At 45.7% G+C, this 18,920-nt stretch overlaps 2 protein-coding genes across 2 annotated transcripts in view; both read right to left on the reverse strand.

The window, feature by feature from the left end:
• The window catches only part of dtr (defective transmitter release), a 31,074-nt gene that overhangs the window by 418 nt on the left and 11,736 nt on the right, over positions 1 to 18,920 (reverse strand). The window contains exons 3-17 of the mRNA XM_089738906.1: positions 15,234 to 15,513; positions 14,760 to 14,873; positions 14,315 to 14,492; positions 13,599 to 13,728; positions 13,148 to 13,328; positions 12,766 to 12,901; positions 12,411 to 12,502; positions 11,604 to 12,143; positions 9,830 to 10,017; positions 4,291 to 4,447; positions 3,397 to 3,501; positions 2,634 to 2,852; positions 1,631 to 1,768; positions 1,086 to 1,285; positions 54 to 413 (exon numbers count right to left, since the gene is read on the reverse strand). Coding sequence (XP_089595032.1) covers positions 54 to 413; positions 1,086 to 1,285; positions 1,631 to 1,768; positions 2,634 to 2,852; positions 3,397 to 3,501; positions 4,291 to 4,447; positions 9,830 to 10,017; positions 11,604 to 12,143; positions 12,411 to 12,502; positions 12,766 to 12,901; positions 13,148 to 13,328; positions 13,599 to 13,728; positions 14,315 to 14,492; positions 14,760 to 14,873; positions 15,234 to 15,513 — 3,018 coding nt within the window. The remainder of the gene's footprint in view (positions 1 to 53; positions 414 to 1,085; positions 1,286 to 1,630; positions 1,769 to 2,633; positions 2,853 to 3,396; positions 3,502 to 4,290; positions 4,448 to 9,829; positions 10,018 to 11,603; positions 12,144 to 12,410; positions 12,503 to 12,765; positions 12,902 to 13,147; positions 13,329 to 13,598; positions 13,729 to 14,314; positions 14,493 to 14,759; positions 14,874 to 15,233; positions 15,514 to 18,920) is intronic.
• LOC149499795 (uncharacterized) lies at positions 17,041 to 18,570 on the reverse strand. Its single transcript, XM_089738909.1, has 2 exons — positions 18,522 to 18,570; positions 17,041 to 17,684 (listed from the first exon to the last, which is right to left on the reverse strand). Exons 1-2 carry the CDS (start codon positions 18,564 to 18,566, stop codon positions 17,247 to 17,249), a joined length of 483 nt encoding a protein of 160 aa, XP_089595035.1. The 5' UTR covers positions 18,567 to 18,570; the 3' UTR covers positions 17,041 to 17,246.

Consider the following 18,920-nt stretch of genomic DNA (forward strand, 5'->3'; position numbering starts at 1 on the left):
CGGGGAGAATCCTGATGATGCGCGTCCTGGCGGGGAGAATCCTGATGATGCGCGTCCTGGCGGGGAGAATCCTGATGATGCGCGTCCTGGCGGGGAAAGTCCCTTGTGACTCGTGCGTCATTCAAAATCACGTTTCCTTGTGCATCTTCAAGTTGAAATTCTTGAACTTCAACCGTAGCACCAAAACCGTCAGCTAGATTCCTTCCACCGACTTCGGCGACACCTCCCGCGCCGTTAGCATCAGACGCTCCGATATCTGTGAGGGTGTCTTCGAAGGACACGTCGGTGGCCACGAGCGTGTCGTCGGCGTCGGAGCCGGGCGGGCTGGCGGCCACGTAGAGCAGCTCCCCGCCGCGCCACCGCTGCTCCGCCGCCTCCATGTGCGCCTCTATCAAGAGTGACACTTCTGGCAGCTGATGGTCGAGAAAATAAAACTTAAACTCCATTGCACCCAACCTTACATCGAACTTTAAAATGAAATCGTCGTGGCCTAAAGGATAAGACGTCCGGTGCATTCGTGTGTAGCGATGCACCGGTGTTTGAATCCCGCAGGCGGGTACCAGTTTTCTAATGAAATACGTACTTGACAAATGTTCACGATTGACTTCCACGTTGAAGGAATTACAAGGACAAGGAAGGACATCGTGTAACAAAAAATCAAACCCGCAAATTTATAATTTGCGTAATTACTGGTGGTAGAAGGACGTCTTGTGAATCCTCACGGGTAGGTACCACCGCCCCGCCTATTTCTGCCGTAAAGCAGTAATGCGTTTCGGTTTGAAGGGTGGGGCAGCCGCTGTAACTATACTGAGACGTTAGAACATATCTCAAGGTAGGTGGCGCATTTACGTTGTAGATGTCTATGGGCTCCAGTAACCACTTAACACCAGGTGGGCTGTGAGCTCGCCCAACCATCTAAGCAAAAAAAAAAATTACAGCCAACGCACCAGCGGTGGACTGAGAGAGCGCTCCTAGAGAACGGATGACATGTATCTCTACCGATAGCGATACATCAGAGACATATTCTCCCCTTCACTCTAGGAATCATTTAAATGCTAAGAAGCTTAAAATCAAAATACCCTTACGCTAATCTCATTTTGCAGCGACTCAGAGATGTGCTCTATGATAGAGTTGGTCGTGTTGTCGACTCTACCGGCGTGGCTCGTGATGACGTCATAGCGACGGTAGAGCTCGTCCCTCTCGTGTTGCACGGTGCGCTCTAGGATTTGCGCGGCCACCGACTGCTCTATGTCTCTATCCTCTGCCATATTTGAATAGTTTACACCTGAATTAATCACAAGATTCTATATTTATATCTATATTTCAACATAATCAGAATAATCCGAGATTTTTTGCTCCTACTCTCATAATTATTCTGTGTAGACAACCAGTTCAAGGCTCGCTTGACGTTAATCAGATATCCAGAGCCCCTGAAGGACCTGGTCTAGCGCCAGACATGACGTTTCAAAGCTAAGCCCCAATGTAATCAATCCCATCATCAGCTCCCGTTATTAGTAAGCTAAGGAGGAAAGTCAACCAGCTATACTATCAGCAGAGTGGCAGCCGAGGACAGCCACAGGTCCTACCGAGTCCTTGTGAACAAGAGACAGTGCCCAGAACGCGCCGATACCTTGCGAGGGGAACCTGTCGTCTTCGTAAGAGTTGATCGCGTTGATGATGGATCTCTTCGCATCCTCCGGCTTCAGCTCCAACAGATCTTCGTCGCCGACGTAGCTGCGGGTCTCTTTAGAATAATGCTCATTGGACTCTGAAAGAAATCATTGAAATCTTTGAGATCTTTGGTGTCATTTGAGATCATTCAAACTAGTTTACGCTTTAATCTTGCATTTTTATTATTATTACATCATTATTGTTATATTTCCGACTTGTTCACGATTACAGTTCCGCAGTCACGAGCAACTTCGAGAGCTGTAGTCGTTTTCATTATATCTACGACTCGTGAAAATCAAAGAGAACATATTCCTTTTATTTATTGCTCTTATAGACAGACCAGAATATGTCCCACCTGATGGTGAATGGTTACATGGACTTCAGCAATGCCAGGGACAGTGCCAAGTCGCTGCCTACCATTGTCTCCGCAAGCCTCGTTTGAAGAAGGACATTTCCTTAGTGCAGTAGGAAGGTGGTGCATCTAGTATTAACTAGTAAATATGAAAGTGTTTTAATTGGTAACAAAGCTGTTTCTGCATCTACTAGTAAATATAAAAGTGTTTTAATTGGTAACAAAGCTGTTTCCCTTCAATTCAAAGACGAAACAGTCAAAATTGTAAAGAAAGAGAAACTTCCTCGCTAAAGTTGAAAGAAGCCGCGGCGTGGTGGTACCGGTGCAGTAGCAACAGTTGCAATGCCACCAGCGGCGCCCGGCCTCGAGGGACCGTCAGGTGAGGTCTCACACCGCTATGTACTAACTGCTGTGATTACGGAAACTTATAAACTAGCGGTGTCATTTTGATTTCGTGATCATTTACTTAGGTTTACTCTCAAAATTTGACTTTAATTTGGTTAGTCCCGAAATAACAACATCAGTCAAACCCCGCGCACTAGGCGTCTAACCCAAACCCATTCCTACGTCCGGGGACAAACACGAAATCCCTTCCAAAACTCATCCCTACCTCCCTGGCGAGTTTCATCGGCGGACTGTAAGTCACCGTCAGCAGTCTCATCATCATCGAAGCCACCTTCTTTATACTCTTTATCATTACAGACGATGGCATCTTCAAGATTTCGAGGGTCGTTTTTCTTCGCCGATTTCGGTCTCAGTTTAACAGCTTTATAGTTTTTTTCTTCATCAGTGCTATCACCGGCTGATGAGTCAGGGTCGCCGACGGAGGCTGCACAGAAGTAATGTATCTTTTATTTCACCAGTCTCCATTTTATCTTGACCTTAAAAGACATCGAAGCTTTAGGGAATTAAGGGGAATTTTGAAAAAACAGTGTTTCTCATTGTTTTTTGTTTATACTTGAGAGATTACTGGTGGCCCGGACGCCTTTTCAGTTTTACCAGGACAAATTGGCGAGCAAGGGCTCGACCAGGGCGAGTGGGATTTGCTAACAGCTGCCCGAGCGCCTCCAAAGGAGACCTAACAACTCAAGAGCAGCTGCTTCGCGAATGAATCTACTACCGGATCGGAATCATGACCCGCTGAGAAGGTCCGGCCAGAAACTCAACGGGCTGATGTTTAGGTTAGATTGCATGTCGAACTCTTTACCGAGTTCGACGAGTACGGTTACCGGGGACCCTAAGCCTGCTCCTAGTATTAGAGCTAAAGGCGTCTAATGCAAGGGTTATTGGATTTCTTGTATGCACCTACATTGTCTTCAAGACCGTCTGACTTCAAAAGTTTTACTAAAACAACAAGCTCACAGTACACTTACCACCACCTTCGAACTTCTCCTCGCCGATCTGGTAGCCGACCTGCCCGCGCCCGTAGTGCAGCAGCACGGCGCCCGGGACGCGGGTTAACGTCATCTTGGTTTTATCTAAAGTAACATATAACTCTGCACGCACTCGACCGGTGCTTGGAAGTGACGCCGAACACACAGCTCATGTTCGACACGCTTATAATTGATAACGTTCTTTTTCTAGTTGCTGAATGAGTTGACGGCCCGCATAGTTTTAAGTGATTGCTATTGACATCCACACGTCATTACGGATTTTTTTACTGATGGTAGGACCTCTTGTGAGTCCGCGCGGATGGGTACCACCACTCTACCTATTTCTGCCGTGAAGCAGTAATGCGTTTCGGTTTGAAGGGTGGGGCAGCCGTCGTTACTATACTTGAGACCTTAGAACTTATATCTCAAGGTGGGTGGCGCATTTACGTTGTGGATGTCTATGGGCTCCAGTAACCACTTAACAGCAGGTTGAGCTGTGAGCTCGTCCACTCACCTAAGCAATAACAAATTTAAAAAATCGTGAACATAATTGCCCGGCCGCAGATTGAGTTCGATCCAGTGCCTAATTGAAGACAAAAATGTTTGTTCTAACTTATATTTACCAACGGTATGTACATATTTATATCGATACATTTACCAACGACGCTCATTAACACGGCCAACAGACAACTGACAGGCTGGGCGCCGCCACAAACGCGTTCCCTTGGCGGACGGACTATAGCGGCAGTGGTGCTAGTCGACATCTCTTGCACACGGACACGTAACCTCATAACCTCTTATACTACTTTTTAAAACAGTTATGAGGTAAAAAACTGCGTCTTCAAAGTTCGTCATTAACCATGACAACAAGCCACCGACTCTACGACTACTCACCAGGTACCTCTCCTCCCGTCAACTGACTGAGCGCGATCCTGTCGAAGGCATTGTCTCGGCTGTAGCTCGTGGTCATTACCCGCTCTCGGATCTCGTGAGCCGGTATTAGATCCTGGTCCTTGTAGAACTCTTCCATGACCTTCTTATCGTAAAGCTTCTGCGGAAAATTTATTTTCATCTCAATGCTTAGTTACATTTTGACCCATCCTGCGCCCAGACCTCCACTAGTCAAAGATCTATGAGCATCGGTAATGACCATCTATCAGATAATGCTAGATACGCACAGTATGTGTTTTTTTTTATGATTGAGAGATTACTGGTGGCCCGAAGGCCTTTCCAGTTTCACCAGGACAGGTGGGCGAGCAAAGGCTCAGCCAGGAGGGGTGGGATTTGCTAACAGCTGCCCGAGCGCCTCCGAAGGAGACCTAACAACTCAAGAGCAATTGCTTCGCGAATGAATCTACTACCGGATTGGAATCGCGACCCGCTGAGAAGATCCGGCGAGAAACTCAGCGGGCTGATGCATGGGCTAGGTTGCACGTCGACCTCTTTGTCGAGTTCGACGAGTACGGTTACGGGGGTCCCTATGCCTGCTCCTAGTATTAGAGCTGAAGGCATCTAATGCAAAGGTTATTGGATCTGATGGATCCGTAAGGACGTGTCTAGGGCGTCGACGGTGACTGGCTTCTGCATGATCAGGATTCGGTGAGTAGTCAGCGGCGGCAACGATAAGGCGATTATCATGACGCATAGCCTTATCGAAGTACCGTTCCGACGCTGACTTCATGTATTTCTGGATTGATTCAAGGCCCAGGTCGTCGTGTAGGTCAACGTTCCTCACGAACCACGAAGCCCCGACGGCTAACCTGCAAAAGCGGGATTGTAGGGATTTATGTGTGTGCGGGCCGCGTGAGCGAATACCACACTCGCGTAAGTCATGACGGGCCTTATGCAAGTTTTGTAAAGTGTCACCTTGTTCCGAAGGGACATTTTACTCCGCTTACAGATCATGGGATAGAGTCTGCCGAGAATGAATGCGGCACGGTCGCGGACTGTTTTTATGTGTGGGCGGAATGTCATGGATGCATCCAGGGTGACTCCCAGGTACTTAACCTTCCTGACCCAGGGTATAGGTTGGCCGAAGAGGGTGATCGGGGGAGTGATATTTCTCCTCCTAATGCGGGAGGAAATAAGCGGTGAGTTTCCCCTTTGAAATAACACTGCTGTGCTTTTCGCCGGGTTGATGTCTATGCGCCATTTTCGGAACCACTGTCCGAGGGCTAACGCTGCGCTCTGGAGTTTACTCGCGATTAGGGACTTGTTTCTACTTGAGTAGTAAACGGTTGTGTCGTCAGCGAATAAGGCTAGCTGGGTCGGCGGCGACCGGGGAATATCATTAATAAATAAACTAAATAGGAGCGGTGAGAGAACGGAGCCTTGCGGCACTCCAGCCGTGAGTGGTCGCGGGGAGGAGGAGGTTCCCTCTACTCGATATCAAAAAGAGCGGTTCGACAAGAAGTCCCGTATGATGAGCACGAGACTATCCGGTACGCCCATGTTGAATAGTTTGAAAATCAAACCGTTGTGCCAGACTTTGTCGAACGCTTTTGCGACGTCGAAGAAGAGAGCTCCCGTGTATAACGGTTTTGGTCGATTAAGTCCCACAAGAATGTGCTCCGTGAGGCGGTGCACCTGTTGTACGCATGAGTGATTTGCACGGAATCCGAATTGTTCATCGATGAGAATGCCCTTGGATGAGACGAAGTCTCTGAGGCGTTTGTAGAGCAGACGCTCATACAGTTTGCCTAGAGACATGAGGAGGCTAATCGGGCGGTAACTCGTCGGATTATTTTTTGGTTTACCGGGTTTGTGTATGCCGATAACGTCCGCTTCTTTCCACACCGTGGGAAAGATACAGTTAGCCATAGCGGCATTGAAAATAGATGCCAACATCACGATGAGTTGGACGGGTAAAAGTTTAATAACGCGGTTAGATATACCGTCGGAACCGGGAGCCTTGCGAGGACGTAGGTCTTTGATCAGGTCTTTAACTTCCATTGAGGTGACGGGCGGTAACGCGTCCAAGGGTGGCAAGGAGGCTCTGCGTTCTACCTCACTGTCTACTAATTCTACATGAACGGGGTCCGCGGATTGAATGCTGGGCATGCACTGGGCTTGCAATGTATCGGCCAGCAGCTCTGCTTTTTCGTCATCATCGAACGCCGCAAGTCGGCCTGAGGGGCCTACGAGGGGGGGCATAGTTACTACCGTATCCGATTTGAGAGTACGAGCTAAGCGGTAGTAAGACCTTTGAGAGGGCGCGAGTCCTTCTAAGAAATCAGACCATCTGGCATCTCGGACTTCGGTGATGCGAGACTTTACGTCGCGTTGTAGGGCACGCATTCGAATACGATTTTCCGCGGTAGGATACCTATCGTACGCACGGATCGAGGCGTTCTTAGCTCTAAGGAGTTCCCTAATATCGTCGGACAATTTGAAGCGGTGAAGGAAGTCCTCCGCTACAACTTGCTTCGATGACCTATCTAATGTCGAGGTGATGTGTGACGTTACGATGTCTATGGCTTCAGCGGTATCCTGAGGAGACGGGATAGAGTCCGGACTAAACGGAAGCGATGGTGGATCAGATTCAGCCAGGCTGATGCCCAGCGTGTGCCAATCCACCACAGTCCTCGTGACGGGAACGGAATCGGGAGCGCGACCGAGCTTCATAATGACGGGACGATGGTCTGAATCTAACTCTGAAACTACTTCAATCGAATGTAAGCGCAGAGTTACGTTTTTTAATAACGCTATGTCGAGTATATCCGGGCGATGCGCGATATTTAGCGGGTAGTGAGTCGGGGTCAGCGGACCGACGATATCGAAGGCGAGATCATCGACTAACGCGTCGAGGCGCCTGCCATTAGGGGTTGAGGTGTGAGAGTTCCACCTGACGTGTTTACAGTTTAGGTCACCCGCCAGAATGACAGAGCTTCCCATGCCGAGCAGCGCCTCAATATCACTACTTAGAACGATTTTATCCGGTGGAAGATAAACGGACGCGATAACGATCGGCGCGTGTCCAGTCAATGAGATTCGGCATACTGATGCTTCGATGTTAGAAAGCGCGGGGGGGTCGAGTGGGACGCAATGCAGGGCTCTTCTATAGTAAATGACGGTACCACCACCACGAGCAGTGAGCCTGTCGTTCCTAACCATGTTGTAGTTCGCGATTTTAGGGTCGCGGCGCGCGGGCTTAAGCAGGGTCTCCTGCACCAAAAAGATGTCAATTTGATGGTCACGCAAAAAATCACAAACCTGATCACGTTGATTTGCGAGACCGTAAGCGTTAAAAAATCCTATCGTTACGGATAGGGGCTTGATTCTACTTATGTACGCCATTGATTACCGGCGGAGTGAGGGGAGGACATACGTATTTAACGACGCGTATACGTCAGCGTATTCTTGCACAACGGCGATGAAGTTTTGTGCAGTGGAGGCGGCGCGAATGGCGTCGCCCAAAGCATTAACGCGATCAAAGTTGATCGACTGAAAAAAGTCGATCGCTAGAGCGAGATTGTCGGACGCGGACGGAGGGCAGGTCGCGGGGGAGGGACGAGTCGCGGGGGAGGGACGTATCGCGGGGGTGGGACGAGTCGCGGGGGAGAGAGTTGTAGCCGTGTTCGTGTACGGCAACGGTTTAGCCCAGGCCGAGACGCTGGGCACCGACGCCGGCACAAAAGCAGGCTTAGCCTTCGGCACAGAGGGTGCCGTGGCTTTGATGTCTGGGCCGAAAGCTCGGAGGCGGTTTTGGCGGGCGACGCGGCGATTTATTTTAGGGCCTCGGGGGCAACCACGGTAGTTCGCGGGGTGACCCTGTGTTCGGCACAGGACGCAGCTAGGCGGTTCCGTAGCGGTTTTTTGATCGCGAGTGCAAAGGCTCGTGACGTGATCGCCCAAACACTTGACGCATCGGGAGCGCGCGTGACAATTACGGGAAGAGTGCCCGTACAACTGACAGTTATGGCACTGGCTCGGAGTGCCTTTTTTATGGGGGGTTTCGACGGTTATTCCGGAAAGCCTACAGACTGTTGAAAATTTGCTTGCCCTCGGGGGTAGGCTGGAGAGCGACGAGAACCATATTGTATGGCTCCCTCCCGCGTCCTGTGTGCATGCGGTGCACGGAATTGACCGGCAGACCTTGTTCTAGAAGGTCGGCCTTGACGAGATCGGCATCTAATTCCTTTGGGATGCCGCGTATGACCGCGCGAAGTTCACGCTCCTCCTGAAGCGTATAAGTGTGGAAACTTATACGCTCCTTTCGGAGGTAGCTTGAGAGGGCCCTATGGTCGTCGGGTGTCGTTAACTTAATTTGAATCCCGTTCGCGAGGTTACGGGCGCTGATAAAATTAATTTTTTTGGCCTGAAGGGCCAGGGAAACTCGGTCCCAAGCTGCCTTCTCTTGAAGGATTACCGGGGGAGGGGTCTGAGTTTTATTTTGTGCCACTGGACGCGGCGACGGTGTGGCACGGGCAGGGGGAGCGACGGGAATCGGAGGGCGAGGGCGCGACGTGTTCGCGGCTTTACTAATTTTAGCGGCCGCGGGAGCTCGGGACTCCGCAGCGCGCTTCTTACCCTTTTGTACCAGGGTGAATCCATCCGTCGATGAGGCGGCGGCGAGGTCGACCTCCATGTCCGAGTCAGAGTCGGAGGACGAGGAGGCAGCAGGCTCGGGAGCAGGCGACCTACGGGCAGATGCAGGACGTCCGTCGGACCCTACGGAACCCGCGGATGATCGCGCCAGGGGAGGGCTCACGGCGTGATCGGCCTTGAAAGCCAGAAACTCAGAAGTGAGCTTTGGGTGGCGAAGTCGGAGGAATTCTGTAAATAAAGCTTCCATGATGTCTGACCCAGGTGGGGCTGTCCCGGGTCTTAAACACACTCGCCTAGCGGCGAGGCGCCAACTTCTCGGTACTTAGCGGTTCGATTGAACAAAGGTGGCGATGCGGCACAATTACTGCAGGAAAAAGAAAGAACAACAAAAAAAAAGGAAACAACAAAAATAAACCAAAACAAAACAAACACTTCCAGGAACACACTTTGTCGGCAGATGTGCCACGAACAAAAGCCGGGTGAACAAAGGCCGGGCTAACAATAAAACCAGGCGAACAATGGCCGGGCGATTGAGTGGTCGATGAGCACGTCCGCAGGCGGCGGGTGCTTCTGTCGGACTGGGTGACAGTATGTGTATGAAGGCATTAAAAATATGTGAAGCGTGTTTAAAGCATAATTGAAATATTTATTTCTAGAGAGATCCACATGTCTATTGTTTTCAAAAAGCGGAATATCGGATATTGTAATGACACTCAAAATTCGAACTCCAAATTCGTTCGCTATCGACGCAGACGCTTGCATTCGCGTTGTAACGTTCATGGACGATCAGTACTAGCTGAGCCATAAAGACACCCTCCCATTTACAACAATCAAAAGAATAAGAAAAAAAAAAGTAAACAGCTTTTATAACACCTCCACCACCTACCATTGGATCCACGGCGGGCTCTCCTCGATCAATCCTCGCCTGTCTCTCCACCTGTTCTCTCTCTAACTCAGCAAATATCTCCAAATCTTCAGCACTCGGCTTCAGATCTTCATCGTCACCATCACAATCGGCATTGTTAATCCGTTGCATGTAATTAATTAAAGCGGTTCCTTCCCCTTGGCTGTGCACTGAGGAATAATATGACATGGATGAGGGGGCTGGCCTACGCCACCCGGTAGTACTGTCACGGTGACTTCTACAATAAGATAATATGGCTATTTATCATCATCATCATCTCAGCCTGTTCACTGTCCACTGTCGAACATAGGCCTCTTCAACTGATGTCCAGTGCAGCCGGTCCGTTGCCACCTGCATCCAACGTGATCCATGGCTATTGTTCCAATATAATTGAAGGTGGTGGAAACAGGTTCAACCTTAAGCATGAACGCGATCAAAATTACGACTGCTATAAGCCGCGAGAATCCCGCAGCAACATCAGACCTGTGATTGCCGTGGCACACTGCGTTTCTTATTAATTGTACCACAAGAGCCAGAATCAATCAGCAAGATTATCTTTTTAAAAAATATGCTAAGCACATAAAATATTAATCGCCTCATTACACTTTTTCGAAAGCTTGAAGATCTTCAGGCGAACGCTACACTACATTCGCTCGATAAAGACCCCATTTTTTATTTGACAAAAAGCCGTTTCATAAAAAAGATTTCTTCTAAACATGCTGCGTGTACAAAAGCGCATATCACTTAGAATATCGCGAGACAGTACGAGTACTAACTATTTGCAGTAAGTTATAGTGACGGGGCCATATTACAAAAAACAGCATGTAATTCATTAAAACATTTCGAATCCAACAAAATTGTGAGATTGACGTCCGTCACAATCGGTACATCAAATTGACTAAAAAGTTTAAGTATTCGTAAATGCGCTCCTAAATGCTCCGGTCGCGGTCCGGTCCGGTCCCGTGTCGGAAGCTCGTGACGTGTCAAACTCAAAGCGTTCTTTATTCAAATAAGCTTTTGAGTTTCAGATAGTCAGTTACCACTATGCACTTTGGGCTATAATCTTTTGTTGTTTTTATTACTTTGCTGTATAGAATGACAGTTCAGAGTGGTATGTTTTCATTAACTGTCAATAGATATTTTTTCCAAAACGGAAAAGTTTTGTTCAGCTTGACAAATGGTAGTCTTGGCTCCGTGTGCATCTATTGCAAAAAGTAGAAACCATCAGGCGACAACTTGGGAACTATTAAATTTCGGAATTAGAAAAATAGGTGATTTTTTTATAATTGCTTTATATGGGTGGACGAGCTCACAGTCCACCTGGTGTTAAGCGGTTACTAGAGCCCATAGACATCCACAACGCAAATGCGCCACCCACCTTGAGATATAGTTCTAAGGTCTCAGTATAGTCACAACGGCTGCCCTGCCCTTCAAACCGAAACGCATTACTGCTTCACGGCAGAAATAGGCAGGGTGGTGGAACTCACAAGAGGTCCTACCACCAGTAAAATTCTGCGGGATTCGAACACCGGTGCATCGCTATATACGAATGCACCGGACGTCTTATCCTTTAGACCCCGACGACTTCAAAATAGGTGATAATAACAATTAGTTTACTTAAACGAGAGTAAGTGTTCCCCGCCTTGAGACGTGAGGGCGAAACTCCAACTTTGTTGTATAGCGGACGAAGCAGCGCGGTAGTACCTAGTAGACAAAACAGCCACTACGCCTATTGTATCAACATTCAACTGCTCACCGTCGGGTTTTTGATCTCCTAAGCTTCTATTGAACTCACTTCCGCCACCATTTTCTTTATCTTTACATTCAACTTCATCTCTACTTTCATCTTTAGTATCGTTCAAAGGTATTTCTCTTATAGTTATAGTGGACATGGTCTTGATTATATCTTTATCTGCTTCTCTAATCATTTTGTCGCTTTCATCATTTTGACTGCAAACAGTAGTTCTAGAACAATCGTCAGTACATTCGCTTCCTAGATCTTTCTTCGTAATTGAAGCTTCACTGTTGTTAGCATTATCTTCATGAGGTCGCGGATGAACTGTATTTTCTGGTATTGATGCTCCGCTCTTTGTTTCTTGGCGAGAATTTCGTGGACTTTGTTCTGTGCTTTCCGCATCAGTGAGTTCTGTGTCCTCGTTCTCTAAAACTTTGTTTCCACAACGTTCCCCTCCAGCCTCAATAATCTCAATGAGAGGCTTCTTTTCCACATGAATTTTGTTACTAATCGTTTTTTCATAATCAATTTTGCTATCTTGTTCCTTGTGCTTTTTTGCACCTAAAATACAAAGATTTTACAACAAGTTTTTACAGTACATGCTTTATTGATTACATTGTATTTATGACATGCAACCAGCTTCCTAGACACAGTAATCGCAAGGTGAAGTAGACCCCCAGGTCTCCCAGGGGGCGCTGGTACCGATGGGAAATGTACCTACCGAATTTCAATTTTCCCGTGCGGGTGGAACGTATCGCTGTATTAAATTATTAATGACGTATTTATTATGTAGTAACAGAAAAAAACTATTAAAAAAAAACGATTTACTTTCCAAAATCTTGGTAACGCCTCTCCTTTCCACGTGCGGTTCTTGATTGTACAATAAATTGTTGAGAGCTTGGAAATCTGATGCAAAATCCCTAAAAACATTACAATTATAGAGCCTGATGATCAGTCAGTCTGATGACGACACTGTGCCGACAAAAGCTCTCGCCGACGGCCCCAGGGTGGCTGCCTGTCCCGTATATATACCACTTCACACTCCGAGCCCACTTCTGATGGTGGCGACAAGCTGATTGTCACATCTATTATACTCCCGAAACCAGCACTGGCTGGGATATTTGTTCATATATAGAAAAGCAAGCTCATCCTTCTGCGGTCATCTCTGCACCGGTCCACTCACCCGCGGCGCGGCTCCACGTGTCCGGTGTACCCACTCCACTGATCCCCGGACTCCACGGGGGGTTGATTATCTATCTCCTGGACCAGACATCTGCCTTTGTCCAGCTGTGACCATTCAATCTTTTTAGTGTCTGGCTCTAGAATAAAAATAATAAAAGCATCAATTTCCTGCATTAGGAGTGAGTCAAGGAAAGATCATCATCAATCATCTTCTAGTGACTGCTTAACACCAAGCGGCCCATTACCCTCTGCCCGAAGACGGTAAAAGAAACTTTTTTTTAAGTGAAACACAAGCATTCAAGTTATATTCGAGTCGCGAGTTCCAACCAGCGACTTCCATAATCGACAGCTTATATTGACGTTAATCTCAGAACCAGTCTCACCAGATTTGTCATCATCACCAGATTCCTCAGAACTGTCTTCGGTCGTAGAACCTTCTGCCTCGGACCCCGACAGCATGTCCACCACCACGCCACCCTTCGTCACCACCACCTCGGGACTCGACTCATCCGAGTTCGAACCGATCTCTTGAATGTTTGATTGGCCAATAGGGTTATCTTCGACCTGAAAATTTACCAAGCACTTAGTATAGTCATTACTATATGCGTAAAAAAAGGAATAGCGTACTAGCCTAAAGGCTATAAATAACGTTTTTCAGTCAACAAACCAACTCTACCTATTACTAATCTTAACTTCTTTTCGAAGCTTTGTCAGCACGTTATAACAGAAGATCAGCAATCAAACAGCATCCGGCACCAACTCAGCGCTACAGAACAGCGTTAGCACAGCTTGTAGTACAAAGACATTCGCGTCTGTAAACAATGTGACCAATACCTTCGGGGGAAGTCCCAGTTTCTCTCTCTCCTCTTGTTCTCTGGCGTCTCTCTCCGCTCTTTTCTGGTCACGCATATTGATCAGATATCTGACACTTTGCATTACTTTCTCTTGGTCTCTCGCTATCCAACTGTTCGAAAGTATTAGAAACATTAAAATAACTTTCAGTGGTACATACAGATGCATAATTTGGAATCTTACGAAATGAAAACCATCGCTCGTAAAAGGCATCGCAACGTTTGCTTTAAGATACTTGAGCCATGACGTGGATACTTGCGCCATTGTTGGTCCGAGAGCTTAAAGTAGTTCAGCGAGCTGTGGAACGAGCTAAGCTCGGTATTTCCCTGAAGGATCGCATCCGGACCGAAGTCATTCACTAGAAAACCAAGGTCCAACCAACATAGCTCAATGCATAAGCAGGCTGAAGTAGCAATGGGCCGGTCGTATCTGTCACAGATAGACAAATTCTTGAGTGGAGACCGTGGACCGGTAAACGTTCCACACTACGCCCATTTACAAGCTGGAGCAAAGATATGCGCATGATTAGGGGGCAGTGGATGAATAGGATAGACCCGGGATCAGGTCGCGTTGCGTGCCTTGGGAGAGGCCTAGATCCAACAGTGGACTATAAAAGGCTAAACTATGATGATGATGATGTCGTCGGAACATCAAGCATAGCATACATAATTCTTCCCTACTACATACAATGAACATACCGTTTCCTCTCTGCAATCTCCTCCTGCACTCCTCCACGCTGCCAGGCTTCAGCGCACGCTCTGTCTCTCGGGAACACCGGCCTATTGTCCAAGTTTAATAATTCCTTCAAACGAAGCGTCAAGGTTTTCCTGTAAGCTGGTATATTCTTCACAACCGGATTTCCAGTCAAAACCAAAACTGTTAAATATAAAATAGACAACTGAAAGTCAAGTACATCACAGCTATACGTAACATTTTCAAATCGTTAAATCGAGACTTCTGGGATTATTCAGTAGTAGTAGATACTGGTGCAAATCTGTAGATTGTGGTACCAAAGTTCACCTTGTGCCAGTTCATCCAGCAAGCGACTTTTGTGCCACCGTCAAAATTAAGAAGCAAGAATTCAATACAAGCCTTCCTATAACAGATTCGAAGTTTTGTTTTTCAGATATGGTTCAAACTTACCTTTTAGCAAAATCATATCAGATAGCACATCCACAATTAAGGGATCTTCGAGACGATTGTAAGACAAATCTAGGACTGACAGATTCTTGCATAATTTTAAGTGTTCTAGGTCATCTGTAATTAAAAACATGAGATCAAAGGTGGTTATCAACCTCGAACTTGGCGCTGGCTGGAATTCGATGGGACAGTATTCGTCTTTCGCTCAACTCGACTTGGGCTGGGAGGGCTATCTGACCGTTTCGACCAACACCTACTCTTTGATGCGGTGTGTTTAGGGCAATCCTAAACTTTAAATAATCGATCAGAATCCATTTTTTTATCGAAACTAGCACAAAAATACAGTCCACGCCCGAAACACGGCGTTAGAAGTGAAGTCCAATGACACTAAGAGTTTCCATCGGAAGAAGCAGAGGAGGGCGAATTTGAGCAGATTAGTTGTCTATACGTATTCTAATTAAAACCCCCAGCACTTACCAACTGTTGTCAGCATATTGTGTGCAATGCTAAGCGTATGAAGATCAGGCACGGCCTCCAAATTCTCAATCGTCCGTATAAAATTATGATCCAAGTTCAGAGTGTCCAGCTTAGGGCATCCAGTGAGATTTTCAATTTTCCTCACGACGTTGTAATGTAGATATAGACATTTCAATTCAGATAACGTATCTAATCCTTCAATCCTCTCGATCCCATTGTTTTCGAGAAATATACACTTCAAACCCGTGTACTCTTCCAAATTTTCAATCTTCGAAAAACCCTGGAAATTTTTAGGAATGTTTTCACTGACCATTTTAAACTGCACAATCCAATTGCTCAGAATGCATATGGCGACCGAAGTTGTACTTATTTTGGTCTCGCTAATGAATGGGCCCCGTTTTCATGGCACATGACAATATCCTAATTATAATTTGCGTAATTACTGATGGTAGGACCTCTTGTGAGTCCGCACGCGTAGGTACCACCACTCTGCCTATTTCTGCCGTGAAGCAGTAATGCGTCTCGATTTGAAGGGCGGGGCAGCTATTGTAACTAGAGACCTTAGAACTCATATCTCATGGTGGGTGGCGGCATTTATGTTGTAGATGTATATGGGCTCCAGAAAACACTTAACACCAGGTGGGCTGTGACCTCGTCCACAAATCTAAGCAAAAAAATGAAAGTAGTGACGACCCTCAGCGTTGAGGGAACGACTGAACAGCAAGAGGGGAGCCATCGAATGTGAAAAATTGAAACGATGCTGATCTGCGGGCCGTGCGGGCTATACCTACTTAAGGCGGATTGATGTTACACAGACGGGCAGTAGTGAAACTTTTTCCATGTGCCCACCTCAACCAGTATGATGTTGAGCACGTCACTACATAGTATAAAACAAAGTCGTTTTCTCTGTCCCTATATCCCTATGTATGCTTAAATCTTTAAAAGTACGCAACGGATTTTGATGCGGTTTTTTTTTTAATAGATAGAGTGATTGAAAAGGAAGGTTTATATTATATTATATGTATAATAACATCCATTAAATAGTGGAGAAATCAATAATAAATTACAGTTTCCGAAGCGAAGCGAGGGCGGGTCGCTAGTAACAGATAAATGAGTCATGGATCGAAATGTATATTAGTGTAAGATCTATGAACAATCTGATAAATACATACATATATTGCATTTTATTTGAATTCAGATTCTTTGTTTTAAGTCTTCGTTAGCAAACCTAAAAAAATCTTTCCTGTTCTATTTAGATTAAAATCTGGGGAACCACGCCCAATGAACTAAAATATTTAGTTATATGTGTATTATGAATTATTAGCTTCCCATAGCGAAATCGCTAATGAAACGGACACAGGTAATAAATAGTACGCTTGCATGAAAACAATCGTTTACGTATTATTGTAAATATAGACACCCTTTTAATCCAATCTAGTATCAAAATTTCAAGTTTATTGTAACTAAAATTATTATATAATTTTATTTAGATTATTGATGCTCTCATGAGACGCGAGTGTCGTCCCTCAACTACATTCGCTATCCATTACGGATCCATAAAGTATGAACCTGTTATGACAAGCAATTCACACTGCTTTGTCCGTGTTAGTCAGTTGTTTCATATCTTATTATAACATCAAACAGTAATTCTTAAGGGATAAGTCTCTCGTGTAATTTCTTATTCTCTTGATAATATGATAATTATCGTATATGCTCAGTTAAACAACAAACCACACGAAAGACCTACATATCTACAACGTGCTCAAAATTGGGAAGTAAAATAAAAAAACGTATCTGTTATGACAAATTTATTCAGGGTCGATGAATATTGTTAAGCTTACTAACATACGCAGAAGCTCCTTTCAGGTGATACTAGACCGGGGAAGAACGGGACTTATTGTCAATGGATCTTGTTTGTATTCACATTTTAGTGTTATTATGATAGTTAAATCTATTACTTAGTATTAAAATCCAAACAAACAATAATATTCGATCAAAGAAAACTCTTCAGATTCAGTTCAACTCTTCGGGAAGAACCACAGCCGGCTCAGGGATAATCGGGAAAACTGGTTCGGGCAAGATCACGGGTTCTGGTACCACGACACCGGGTAGCGTAGGCTCCGGCAGGATCACGGGCTCTGGTACCACGACGCCGGGTAGCGTAGGCTCCGGCAGGATCACGGGCTCAGGGGCGATGACGCCTGGGAGAACCGGTTCTGGTAAAATAACCGGTTCGGGTTTGGGGGCCGGCTCAACTGGAGTAGGGATGGGGTCGACTGGGGTGGGAATGGGGTCAACTGGGATGGGAATAGGGTCCACTGGGGTAGGCACGTCGACTGGGGCCAGTGCGGGCGCGTTGACGTTGACAACGAGTTGCACTAGGGGCGGCGCCGGTAATGCCACCGCAATGGCAAGAATGGCAGAAAAGGCAATGATAGTTTTCATTTTTGGCTGAAAATAAAAAAAACATTAATTTTATAATTTTTCACAATCTAGTATTACCAAATACTTAAGTAATGAAACTGCGACATGAGCATTTGTGAGCCTGCAAGGGTAGGTACCATTTCGGTTTAAAAGATGGGGCAGCCGTTGTACAGTTAAACTGAGACTTAAAACTCATTTTTTCAAGGTGACTGGCGGCATCTACGTAGCTGATGTCTACGGGCGCCGGTGACCCCTTAGCACCAGATGGGACGTGAGCTCTCCTCTACCCAATTAAGCAATATAATATAAAATGACCTTCTGTATGTAGACAAATCGATTAATCTTGCATAATCATTACGTGGACACCATTTGTAAAAGTAGGTTTATATTTAACGAAAACTATTTACTCATATAGATTTTACGATCCACTCAAGGCGCAGTAATAAAATTTGAAAGAGGATGATTTTTTTTGTGTAGAGAGACCATGTCAGCGTCATCGGATGAGTAGGTGAGCTCACGGGGCTCAAACCTGACAATGTTGCTAACACGAACCTTAGCGAGAGCAGAATCTACCACCGGATCGGAAACGCAACCCACTGAGAAGATCCGGCGAGAAACTCAGTGGGGTAGCGGATGATGGTCATGTTGTCATGTCTGTCAATTTCATTAACCACTTATTACAAACGCGCGGCGAACTGATTTCAGCTGGTGCCCACAGCAAACATAATACTATGCTTTAATCTATTCAACGAATCTACTTCAAATGTTCTTTTTTGTATTTATTTTTGAACATAGCAATCATTTTAGGCAATTTAGAGATGATTTTTGTTATAATTTCATTATAAAACAAATTTACAAACTCACCTTGTCTAAACGAATATCGAATTGAAGCACAAATTCCACTATCATCAACACGACACATCGTTTTATACGAAAAGCTAATCCGTTATTGGGCAATAGAAAAATAGATCTCTATTTAAAACTCCGTATTTCGCGGTTCCACTCGTGTTAAATATAAAATAAATAAATGAATTGAAATTACGTATTACCAGTGGTATATAACATTAAAAAATATATATATTTATACTTCTATACTAATATTATAAAGAGGAAAGATTTGTTTCTTTGTATTGGATAGGCTACGAAACTACTGAACCGATTTGAAAAATTCTTTCACTGTTTGGAAGCTATACTATTCCCGAGTGACATAGGCTATAATCTTTTTTGAAAAAAAATTTGGGATCCTTACTAAAACTCCAATAA

This window comes from Bombyx mandarina, chromosome 26, assembly GCF_030267445.1.
Source record: "Bombyx mandarina strain Sakado chromosome 26, ASM3026744v2".
Classification (NCBI taxonomy): domain Eukaryota; kingdom Metazoa; phylum Arthropoda; class Insecta; order Lepidoptera; family Bombycidae; genus Bombyx; species Bombyx mandarina.

Excerpts from the sequence above, each read along its gene's own strand:
- LOC149499795 (XM_089738909.1), bottom strand. The coding sequence starts at position 18,566 with ATGATAGTGGAATTTGTGCTTCAATTCGATATTCGTTTAGACAAG. Across the intron at positions 17,685-18,521 it reads TCGATATTCGTTTAGACAAG|CCAAAAATGAAAACTATCAT; the intron begins GTGAGTTTGTAA and ends TTTTATTTTCAG.